The 12,756-nt window shown below is 42.1% G+C and overlaps 1 protein-coding gene across 2 annotated transcripts in view; it reads left to right on the forward strand.

Annotated features, from left to right (window-relative positions):
* tom1 (target of myb1 membrane trafficking protein) overlaps window positions 1-12,756 on the forward strand; it is a 97,221-nt gene that overhangs the window by 40,873 nt on the left and 43,592 nt on the right. For both annotated transcript variants that reach the window (XM_068019389.1, XM_068019390.1), the window contains exons 3-4: window positions 3,160-3,238; window positions 6,467-6,616. In XM_068019389.1, coding sequence (XP_067875490.1) covers window positions 3,160-3,238; window positions 6,467-6,616 — 229 coding nt within the window. The remainder of the gene's footprint in view (window positions 1-3,159; window positions 3,239-6,466; window positions 6,617-12,756) is intronic.

The raw sequence follows: 12,756 nt of genomic DNA on the forward strand, positions 1-12,756 counted from the left end.
GACTTTTAACTGCCTTCTGAAATGGCCTATCAAGCCACTCAGTTGGCTCAAGGGTAATTAGGGATGAGCAATAAATGCTGGACTTGCTAGTGACACCCGCATTCTGTGAAATGAATGAGTGCAGTGAATGAGTGAAAACAGGCCTGTTGTTGAATCTGCTGTATGATATTGCTGGTCTTTGACTTACATCACTAATTTTCTCTGAGCAAAATACACATCAAGCGAGGTAATTTAAAAATGTGAGCTTGATCAATTTCTTCACTCATCCAAGAGTCCCCAATAAATAAAGCTTCTCTTAATTTTGAGGTGTTATTATAACAATTGGGGAAATGTTAAATTTCCAATTTAACCAGAGTTTTTAATCTCTATTACAGAATGTTCACTATTTATCAGAAAATTAGTAAAACAAATTTTAATGTTTGAATTTAATATCTTGTATATGCATCTAAATATTTAAAGATCTTTATTTCAAACACCCTAAAACTACAGGCAGCCCTGAAGGTGAAATTACTTTGAAAGTTTTCACAAGTCCAGAATATTTAGAATAAAAAACTTAGAAAATGGGCTGTTTTTATGACCCACCTGCATTGAGTCGCGAACATTGCGTCCAATCCTATCTTTAAAAGTAAACTTAAGGTCATAAGAGGAGTGTGGTCCCTTTGCATTTTTCAGCGGATCCTCCCAGAGCGTTTAACTTGACCATCTTTCCACATTGGCTTTTTAGCACCAACTGAAGCGAGCAGCCAACAGCCTCCATTTACTTTCTGATGGAAAAGATGGCACGTTTTGACACTGCAGCACTTTTTCAGTTAGGTTATATAACTTTGATTATTGATAATGAGCTGAAACCAAGAATCTTTTGAACTTGGGCAAGAGGGCTTCCAACAGAGCAAAGGAAATGCATGAATGTCTCATACAAAAAAAAGTGTAACATTTAAAAGTTTTAAACTCTTAGTTGTTCATGTAATTACCAATGTGAAATTCCTTATTTGTGCGATGGAGTTGGAACTGAAATGTTGCTGCCCTAGTGCACTGGATTATAGAGTGCAGGGTGCTTTTCCCACTCAGTGTTCTTCAGTTCCACTCAGTGGGACTGTGAGATGGAAATCCCCTAGGTTGGAGAGGGATGCCCGAGGATGTTAATGCAGAATGCCCTTTTGTCCCAACAATCATCTTCAAAGCAACAATGGTTAATTCAAATATCAAAGACTTGTACTTTCTCTCTCTGTGCTTAGAACCACAATACCTTGGCAGAAACATCTGAAAATATAATATACATTTACACTGACCAGTACCCAGCTCTACCTCGCTACCACCTCTCAACCTCTCCACTGTCTCTGATTTGTTGCGCTGCTTGTCTGACATCCCGTATTCCCCAATTAAATTATGGGAAGACCGAAGCCATTTTCTTCCCACCACAATCTCAATTCTTCAGCCACTGTGTGAGGATGACCAAAACTGTTCGCAACCTTGGTGTCCTGTTTGAATCTTTGCTGAGCTTCTGACCACACTCACTCCATCACCAAGACCTCTAACATCGCCTGTTTAGTTTAGAGATACAGCACTGAAACAGGCCCTTCGGCCCACTGAGTCTGTGCCGACCATCAACCACCCATTAATACTAATCCTACACTAATTCCATATTCCTACCACATCCCCACCTGTCCCTATATTTCCCTACCACCTACCTATACTAGGGGCAATTGCTAATGGCCAATTTACCTATCAACCTGCAAGTCTTTGGCATGTGGGAGGAAACTGGAGCACCTGGAGGAAACCCACGCAGACACAGGGAGAACTTGCAAACTCCACACAGGCAGTACCCTGAATTGAACCTGGGTCGCTGGAGCTGTGAGGCTGCGGTGCTGACCACTGCGCCACTGTGCCGCCTGTCTCTTCCCTGCCTCTGCTCATTTACCAAAATCCTCATATATTCCTTTGTTACCTCTAGACTCGCCTATTCAAAAGCTGTCGTTGCCAATATCCCACCTGACATTCTCCGTAAACTTGAGCTCATTCAAAACTGCTGCCTGTACCCCCGTTTGCACCAAGTCCTGTCCACCCACTCCATAGGCCTTGAGCTCTGGAATTCCCCCCTTAAATCTCTACCTTTTCCTTATGTGGTTTGGTGTCATATTTTGTTGGAATATCCTCCTGTGAAGTAACTTGGGATGTTTTACAATGTTAAAGGTGCTATATAAATGCAAGTTGTTGATTAGCCAGGTGGCTGTGCACTGAACAGCTCTGTCTTCCTCTGTAGAAGATTGGTCAGAGGTGGGTTTGAGAAGCAGGAGGAGAGATAAGCTAGGAGAAAGATCATGTGTGGTTTTTAGATTATCAGTTACGTTAACACTAGAAGCCTACCAGTGGTATGGTGAATTTTGTTAGTGAATTTAACCTTACTTAGTCTTTTGTATGTTAGACTTTGAACATAATCTTTTGTTATACTGTTATTAGGTGAAAGCCAACTAATGCTGAGAAATGACGCTTTCTAAATTTACTTTTGAGCCTATTATGATGTAGATCTTGTTGAGTGTTATTAAATATCACTTTCCTTATTGTCCCCAAGAGTGAACTTTGTAGTATTAATTATATTGTTGATATAGTCAAATAAAGTATTAATGCATTTCTATATATGACTTCAGTCTGGCAAATGAGAGAGATATGCTTCACTCAGTGCACGATGATTCTACTGGGACTGACGAGGCTTAGTTAGTAATCAGTCTTTCAGATTGGATTATGTCGAACATATTGAGTAAAACTAACTTGGGCATGAGACCTGAAATTCTAGGCTGGGATAGTAAATCTTGGTCTAATGTTCTGATATTTTTATATGGGGCAGGGTGAGGGGAAGGAGGAGATTTATCTAATATCTTTTTTAATAAGGTTAAATTAATCTTAAGCTTTTTCAATACAATATTTCTTGCATTGTATAGGCATTATGTGGAATTCAGCATTCATATTTTACACGACACTGGGGATCAAATTTGTGACCTCCTTGGACTCTGGTTCAGTTAATCTTTGGATAACTTCCCTGAATCATTCAGAATTTCTTTTAGGTGGTTTAACCATAAATTAAAAATCTATCGATTTTTGTCTTGCAAACTGTTGAGCTTTTTTGCCTTATTTTTCTAAATAGATTTCTACTTTGTTTCTCAGACCAAAGGATGCAATCAGGGCGTTGAGGAAGAGGCTTTCAGGAAACAAAAACTTTCGGGAGGTGATGCTATGCCTGACGGTTAGTCCTGTGATTTATCTTGAAAGTGAAGCCTCTTTTGTGTCGAGAGTGTTGCAATGGAAACTGCTTTTGCAAGCATGTTATGTGCTGTTGAGTTGTGTAGTATTTCCTGTTGGTAATATTACCAGTGGGTCTTCAGTGTAATTGCTTACATGCGTGATAGTTGTTTTGTAATGACCATATTCTAATGTTAAGATGGAACTGTGCTTCACTTGGTCTATTCCCCAAAGTCTAACTGCTGTAAACAATGCCAGCCTAATATCAGTCACAAGTTTAATTGTTGTTTGGTGGAGCAAGTTTGTATATTGGAAGGTGCTTGTAAGTCAATGCCCATTGAGCAACTACTGATAGCAACTGAGCACATAATATGCTTGCAAAAGAAATTTCCCATTATGATACTATCGGCACTAAAGAGCCAGAAACAAATGGCATAAATGACTGCTTTCCTTTGTCTTTCTTGAATATCTTTGACAACATGAAGCATGGCAGCTAAAACTTTTATTCATAATAGATTTTAGTTCTTGAATTTATTTTGATGAAGCCAAAATCTAGCTGTGGATAACTTCCGAGATGCAAGTCTACCTGTCCCTCATGTTGTGACAAGAGCTGATTTTATTCTGAATTTGCACAGACTGCAGCAGAATATGGGAAGATTGGACGCTTAGCCAGAAAAATAAATATTAAACGGTGTGATCAAAAGCAGGTGGTCGCGATCAGAGTGTCGTGAATCTTTGGAACACTCTTCCTCAAAAGGCGGTGGAAGCAGAGTCTTTGAATGTTTTTAAGGCAGAAGTATGAGCAAGGGGGTGAAAGGTTATCGGGGGTAGGTGGGAATGTGGAGTTGAGGTTACAGTCAGATCAGCCATGATCTTGTTGAATGGTAGAGCAGGCTTGAGGGTCCAAGTGGCCTATTCCTACTCCTAATTGGTATGTTCGTATGTAAGAGGTTGATTTAAGTGGGTTTTGGGGAGGGTCGTAAAGGAGCTGCGAGAGGTGGAGAGGTGCAACGATAAAAGGAGGGAATTCCAGACAGTGGAACCTAAATGGTGGAAAATGCAGTGGGCTGAAGGAAAAAATGTTTGAGGCCATAGTCAGAGGGAATGGAAGTTTGGAGAGAGAGTTACAGTGTGAAAGTAAGTTAGAGGTGATGACAGGCCAGGAAAGGATTTGAGTGCAAGGATGACTTTTAAATTTGAGGCAGTGGGAGACTAGGAGCCAATGTAGCATTGGAAGTATAGGCTTGATGGTCGAGCAGGACTGGGTGTGAGAGAGGATATGCAGAGTTTACAGAGGATAGAGAATGGGAGCCTGGTCAGGAGAACTTAGGAATAGTTACCTTCAGACACAACAAAGACATGCAGAAAATTTCAGTGGCGATTGGGCTAAGGTTGCAAACAGTCTGATTCACCATGAGACTGTGGTCAGGGAGGTTATGGTGTTTGTGGCATGAATTGATGGTGATAGCTTTGGTCGTCATCTCCGTATTTAACCAGATGAAATTGTAACGGATGGGAGCAGGTTGTGGAGGGTGAGGGGGGGGGGGTGCGTGGTGGGAGTGGGATTAGAGTATTGGGATTAGGGCATGGCTACCTGGCCCGAACCCAATGACACATGTCTGGTTCGGGTCGGGTCGCTTTTCTGGGTCTGGCATTTGGGGTCGGGTTGGGCCGAATGGGACACAGTGACAGCCAGGACATCAAGGCGGGAAACACTCTGCACCAGTCTGCAGTGAGAGATTCCATCCAAGGTAGAGCACAACCTCTTCAATAAAGTTGATTATATTCCGGTGGTCGGGTCGGGAGCGGGAAAAAATGAAAGCACTCTGGTTGGGTCAGGCTCGGGTCGGATGTGGTTCTGTCGGGCTCAGGTCGGATTTCATTTGCAGACCGGAGCAGGCCTTTAATTGGGATCGAGCAACTCAACCCCGTTCCCGGCCATTTAAATTTTTAAAAATCCAAATTAAGCCATCGACTAGACTTTCAAAAGGCAGGCAGGGACCTAATTAACATTCAAAGGTTGTGGTCCACTGACAACATCAATGTGACTTCAACTTAACTGTGTAGGTCAAGGAGACCTGACTTGGGGGATTCCTGGCAGTAGATCAGAGGTGGGAGGGGCTGGCTGGCTGCCTAAGGTAGGTACAAAAAAGATCTGCTCAGTTTAGCACTCATTGTGGGCTAGGAGGGAGGAGCAGGAGTGCTTCCCCTACAGTTCCTAACGTGGCCTCAATCACTCAACCTTGCAGTCTCAGCCCAGAGCTTCTGCCTCCCGTCTGCCTGCCAAGGACCATCCACTCGGGTCTCCGGCTGTGTCCGCCTGGTGCTATATATCGCTGCCGCCCTTGGACCAGGCAGTCCATCTGGCTGGCTGTTGGGTGGGAGTTGACCCAAAATTATTCAAATATGGCCCTGACATTACAATCAGTGGCCCTCCACGTCCCTGCCCTTGCTGGGTTTTTTTCTCTCACTCTTGTCTACCTCCCCGTTAATAGCAGGGCTGCTGAACTGGACAACAGCCTTGGCTAAGCCTTATTTAGAATATTGTGTCTCGTTTTGATGATCTCACATGATGGGTGATACATAGGCCCTAGGAAAGGGTGTGAAGAGGTCCACTAGAGTGATGCCTAGTTTAAAAGCCTTCAGTTACTGTGATTTGTTGAGAGCTGGAACTTTTTACTTTAGAAAAGCATAGACTAGAGATTTGATTGAAGAAGTTAAAATAATAGCATTAGATTGAATCCAAGTGGGCAGGCTATTTGAGTTAGATAGGTTAAGAAGGGTCGGGGCCCATAAAACATAGAATTAGGTTAGATGTCAAAGAACTTTTCACAAAGTCATCAACCTTTGGAACAAGTTGCTGACTTGCGTAGTGTTGAATTTGCTGCAGGCATTCGAAAGTGAGCTGAATGAGTGCCTGTGTGTGGCCAACATTGCTATGTACATTGGGTGATGTGTCTCCCAGCCACCATGGTCTGTTTGTAACAGTAACTGCAGTTAAAATGTAATTTATTGGTTGTAAAACATTTTTGGGGCATTCTGAAGATCTGTTAAACATCATATAGGTGAAACTTTTTTCTTCTTTCCCTACATGCATGTTGCAGTTCAGTTCCAGTGCTCAGCAGTCCACCATAGCAGTCAAGTTAAAATTAGAATTGAGAATATTAAAATACATGCTCAATATATCAACATATTCTCAGTTTGAATTTGAATAATGTTTTATTTAATAAAGGTTCTCGAGACCTGTGTGAAGAACTGTGGCCATCGGTTCCATGTCATGGTGGCCAGTCGGGACTTTGTGGAGGATGTATTAGTAAAAACTATTCTGCCGAAGAACAATCCACCCACCATAGTGCAGGATAAAGTGCTGAGCTTAATTCAGGTGAGTGGCACTGATGGCTCAGAACTCTGTGCAATATCTGATCAATCAGCAGAGGTCGTTATGAAAACACAATTGACAGGCAGGACAACACCAGATGGTCCATCCAGCCTGCCTCACACCATGATGGCCTGATTATTATAGCTCAACACTTCTTCCTTCCATCCCCCACAGCGATGCAATCTCTTGGGAGAGATAAAACTCGGGGTCAATAAGGAAAAATGTTGTAAGCCCAGTGTCTCATATTCTGTGTTTTCTGATTCACTAGCACATCACTTCTGTTGGTGATGTCTACACCACATTCCTTGACTCCACACTTTACCTCTGTACTGTCTGTTTGTAAAAAGGGTGTATGAGCTGGAGGCTCTTGCTAATGAATTGGCTTTGGTCTTCGCATATTGTGGTTACCTGCTCTGGAGGGATATATTGGCCTTGGAATAGGTTGTGGATCAGATTAGGGACGTGGGAACAGCAAGAGGCCATTTAACCCTTCGAGCCTGTTTCAACATTCAGTGAGATGAAAGTTTTAATGTAAGGTCATGACCTGAAACATTAACTCTGTTTCTCTCTCCACAGATCCTGCCTGACCTACTGAGTATTTGCCTGCATTTTCTGTTTTTGTTTGAGAGATCATGGCTGATCTGTGACCAAACTCCATATACCTATCTTTGCCCCATATCCTTTAATACCTTTGGTAAACTGAAATCTATCAATCTCAGGTTTAAAACTAACAATTGACCCAGCAGCAACTGCCATTTGCAGAAGAGAAGTCCAAACTTCCATCACTCTTTTGCAGTGTTTCCTACCTCTGCTCCTGGAAGGAGCATTTTTAGGCTATGCCCACTAGTTCTAGATTTCCCCAATCAGCTAACATAGGGTAGATAGAGAGAAGCTAGCAGTTTCTCAATACCTTGGAAGCATCAATCAAAAATCACCTCTTAATCTTCTAAATTCCAGGAAATAGAGCCTTAGTTTTTCCTCATAATTTAAGCTTTGGAGTCTAAGTATCATTCTAGTAAATCTGTTCTGTGCTCCCTCCAAGGCCAGAGTATCCTACCTAAGATGTGGTGTCTAGAACTGAACACAAGACTCCAGAGGTGTGTTCATACCAGAGCTTGTATAGTTGCAGCATGATTTGTAACCCCTTGTATTCTGTTCTTCTAGATATAAAGGCCAACTTTCCAGTAGACCTTTTGATACTTTTTGTGTGTCTCCATGACATTTTCATGACCTATGTGCATGGACTCCAAGTCAGTGACTTCCACTGCTTCTAGCTTTTTACCAATTAGAAAGTACTCTGATCTGTCCTTTTTATGTCCAAAGTAGATGACCTCACACTTGTCTACATAGAAATTCATTTGCCATAGTTTTGCCCATTCACTTAATCATCTAATTGTAATTTTATTAATACAATGCTGCCTATGTTTGTTTCATAGTCAAACTTAGATATGTGGCTCTCTGTCCCATCATCTAAGTCATTGATTATACAGTGAACAATTGAGGCCCCAACACAAATATTGCTGTGGGACATATTCTACCAATTAGAGTACCTGCCCATTATCCCTACTCTCTGTCTCCTGCCACTCAGGCAGTCTCCTAACCAGGTAAATCATTTTCCCTCAATTCCGTAACCTTCAACTTTAACTAATAGTCTCTTATGAGGGACTTTATCACATGACTCTGGATGTCCGTATAAATAACATCCATAGACATTCCCCTGTCCGCTACCTCAATCACATTCAATCATCTTCATCAGGCATGACCTACCCTTCACAAATCCATTCTGTCTCTCTCTGATCAGCTGAAAATTTTCAAGGTGATCAGTCACTCTAACCTTAATTATAGACTCTAGTAATTTCCTGACAATAGACATTAGGCTCCCTGGTCTGTAGTTCCCAGTTTCCCCCTCCACCTTTCTTAAACAGCAAAGTGACATGCAGTTTTCCAATCTAAAAGAATGGTTTCTGAGTCTAGAGAACTTTGGAAGATGATAGGACATCTGCAATGTTCTCACCTACTTCTTTTAAAACCCAGGAATGAAAATAATCTAATTTGGGGATTTGTCATGCTTTAATGCCATTCTTTTTTTCATTTCTGTTCATTTGCTTCCGTTAATTTTGGTGAGTCCTGTCTTGAGCAAACTTTATAGTTCGTACTCTGTTTCATCATCCTTTTGCTGTTCCTTGTATCTCTCCCTTTTTTAAAAACAAAATACTGCAGATGCTGGAAATCTGAAATAAAAACAAAGTGCTGGAAATACTCAGGAGGTCAGGCAGTGTCTGTGGAGAGAGAAGCAGAGTTAACGTTTCGGGTCTGATGAAAGGTCACAGACCTGAAACGTTAACTCTGCTCCTTTCTCCACAGATGCTGCCTGACCTGCTGAGTATTTCCAGCACTTTCTGTCTTTATCTCTTCCTAGTTGTCAGGAATTGTGCTATTCTATGCAATTTTGTGCTTTTTATTTTGATTTTATGTTGTCCTTTTACTTTTTTGTCGTCCATGTCTGTTAGCAAGTAGCTCATGCCCCTTCGGGGTATTAGCTGGGTCTATATATTAAATTCTTTTTGAACACTTCCAAAAATGTTCTTTCTAGTTTAGTTTAGTTTAGAGATACAGCACTGAAACAGGCCCTTCGGCCCACCGAGTCTGTGCCGACCATCAACCACCCATTTATACTAATCCTACACTAATTCCATATTCCTACTACATCCCCACCTGTCCCTATATTTCCCTACCACATACCTATACTAGGGGCAATTTATAATGGCCAATTAACCTATCAACCAGCAAGTCTTTGGCATGTGGGAGGAAACCGGAGCACCCGGAGGAAACCCACGCAGACACAGGGAGAACTTGCAAACTCCGCACAGGCAGTACCCAGAATTGAACCCGGGTCGCTGGAGTTGTGAGGCTGCGGTGCTAACCACTGCGCCACTGTGCCGCTGACTGCGCAGCAACCCAGAAGTTCCCATGAAAGCCACCCCCTTAAGTTACTGCATGTGTACAGCTGTGCAAAATAGTGTAACAGTCATGTGCACTTAAATGAATAGGCTGTGCACAACAACAAAATTAGGCAGATGCTGCCTGCCACTGATCTTTTGTCATTTTACCTATTAACAGATTTACCCAATTTATTGTGATCAGTCTCTGTTTCATTCTCTTGAAGGCAGCCTCACCTAAATCTAGAATCTTAATTTAACCCTTCCAGTGAATACTATGAGGACAGGTTGCATAGGCTAGGCTTATAGTCCTTTGAGTACATAAGATTAAGGAGTGATCTAATGGAGATGTTTAAGACGATTTATGGATTTGATAGGGTAGATAGAAAAAAAATTATTTTCTCTGGCGGGGAGGGGAGTCAAGAACAAGGGGGCCTAACCTTAAAATTAGACTAGATCATTTGGGGGTAATATCTGGATACGCTTCACACAGAGGGTAGTGGAAATCTGGAAAACTCACCTAAATTTTCAAAACTGAAATTGTGCAAGGGCATTAAGGGTTAAAGAACCAATGGCAGATAGATGGAGTTAAGGTTCAGATCAACCATGATCCAATTGAATGGTAGAACAGGCTTGAGGTGCTGAATGGCCTATTCCTCTTTGTGTTCCTGCCAAAATTTCCGCAACCTTGCCACTGGCTCCCTGACTGCTCACACAGGCTTTAACTGAAGCTCAGTCTCTCTTCCAAGATTGCTTGCATCCATTTCTGGAACGTTGCCCACCTCCAACCCACCATAGCCAAAACCGTAATTTGTACTTTTGTCACCTCCAAACCTCTAGTCTTGTCCTTGGCAACCTCCCATGCACCAGCAACAACAACTTGCATTTATATAGCACCTTTAAAACGTCCCAAGGCACTTCCCAGGAGTGTTATTAAACAAAATTTGACACAGAGCCATATAAGACGATATTAGGACAAATAACCAAAAGCTTGGTAAAGGAGTTAGGTTTTAAGCATTTTAGAGGTGAAGAAAGAAGTAATGAGGCGGAGATGTTTAAGGAGGCAATGCCAATGTTTAGGGCTGAGGCAGCCAAAGGCATGGTCCCCATTGGTGGAGCAATTCAGATCAGGGATACACGAGGCCCAAATTCGAAGGGTGCAGGGATCTTGGAGGGTTGTGGGACCGAAGGAGGTTACAGAGAGAGAGTTTAACCTCCATAACTTGAATACATCCAAGTTCCACTGACCTATACTGGCATCCATACCCTGGATGCATTAGTTTCAGCTTTGTTCTGTTGGCACTCAGCTATGAGTCAGAAGCCCCATTCTGGAAGCTGAGTGCAGAGGGAGTGTTACATTATCATATGGATGAGACATTAAACCATCTGTCTCTTTATATTGATGGAAAGGATCCCATAGCACTCATTTGCTGTTTGCAGGATTTTTATTTTTGCAAATTGACTGCTTGTTTGCTTGCACATCAACAGTGACTTCATGATTACTTTGTTATGAAGCAACATTCTCATTTACAAATATTTGGCCTATCCCCACCCTATCTTGTATTTACAGCACAAATGGAAAATAAGGGTAATGTACAGTCTTTGAAAGAGAGGAAGAAATAGCTTGCACTTGTACAATGCCTTTCATGACCTCAGACATTCCAAAGTGTTTCACAGCCAATGAAGCACTTTTGAAGTGTAGTCACTGTTGTAATGTAGGAAATGTGGCAGCCAATTTGCTCACAGCAAACAACTATGTGATAATGTCCAGATAATCTCTCTTTAGTGATCTTAGTTGAGGAATAAATATTGGCCAAGGCACTGGGGAGAATGCCCCAAATCTTCAAATCCCACAGCAATGGGATCTTTCACGTCCATCTGAGAGGCAGCTGGGGGCTTGGTTTAAAATCTCACCCGGAAGTCGGCGCCTCAGATGGTACAGCACACCCTTGGTTGGTACTGCACTGGAGTGTTGTCCTGGATTTTGGTGCTGCAATCACTGGAGTGGGCATCGAACCAACAATCTTCTGACTCTGAGACGAGAGTGCTACCAATTGATCTATGGCTGACACTTTACTGTGTTAATGTTATTTGTAATGTGGTTAGAATTGTAGTGCTTGTGGAAAGCTTTCCAGCTTGTAGCTGTTAAATTTTTTTTGATACCACCAAGACATTTAATGGTGTGAACCTCTCTTGCAAGGTGCAAAAGAGTTGGCCCATAAAAGCTATTACAAATGAGGCTGGGATGTATGCCATACAAATCAGATGAGTGCTGGTCATCAAGGAGGGAATGTTGGTCCTTAAAGTTTGTTGCTTCTCTGCTTTGCAGTTATACCGCTCTTCACAAAGTGGTATGGATCAGTCCCTGGTCTCTGTGAGCTAATCTTGGCTGGGGCAACAGCTGGGAGTGATGAGGTTGCCTTTATTTAATGTCTTAGATTAGGGAGTTCCAGTTTACGTTTCAGTGACTCGTGCAGGTAACTGCATGTGTAGATTTTGTGTAAATCTAGCTGTATTGTGCTTCAAGGTGAATAGCCTATTGTGGATCCATTCATCAATAAGAGTCAAAATTAGTTTTTATTTATGCTAAATTATGATAAAACACTGGTACAGCACCAGCTGGAATATTGTGCCCAATTCTAGGCACCACACTTCGGAAAGGATGTTCATGCCTTGGCTGCAGAGGAGATTCATGGCATCAGGGATGAAGCACTTCAGTTATGTGGAGATTGTTCTCCTTAGAGCAGAAAAGATTAAGGGGAGGTTTAGTAGAGGTGTTCAAAATCGAGTCTTTATAGAGTAGATAAGGAGAAGCTTTATCCACTAGCAGGAGGATCAGTAACCAGAGGAGGCACATTCCAAGTAATTGGCAAAAGATCCAGAGGGGAGATGAGTAGAATTTGTTGTACACATGATCTGGAAATCATTGCCTAAAAGGGTGATTGAAGGAGATTTAACAGTAGCTTTCAAAGAGAATAGGATAAATAAGCCGGGCAGTGGAACTTTAGATTAGATTAGATTAGATTAGAGATACAGCACTGAAACAGGCCCTTCGGCCCACCGAGTCTGTGCCGAACATCAACCACCCATTTATACTAATCCTACACTAATCCCATATTCCTACCAAACATCCCCACCTGTTTTTATATTTCCCTACCACCTACCTATACTAGTGACAATTTATAATGGCCAATTTACCTATCA

This window comes from Heterodontus francisci, chromosome 41 (assembly GCF_036365525.1).
Source record: "Heterodontus francisci isolate sHetFra1 chromosome 41, sHetFra1.hap1, whole genome shotgun sequence".
NCBI lineage: Eukaryota > Metazoa > Chordata > Chondrichthyes > Heterodontiformes > Heterodontidae > Heterodontus > Heterodontus francisci.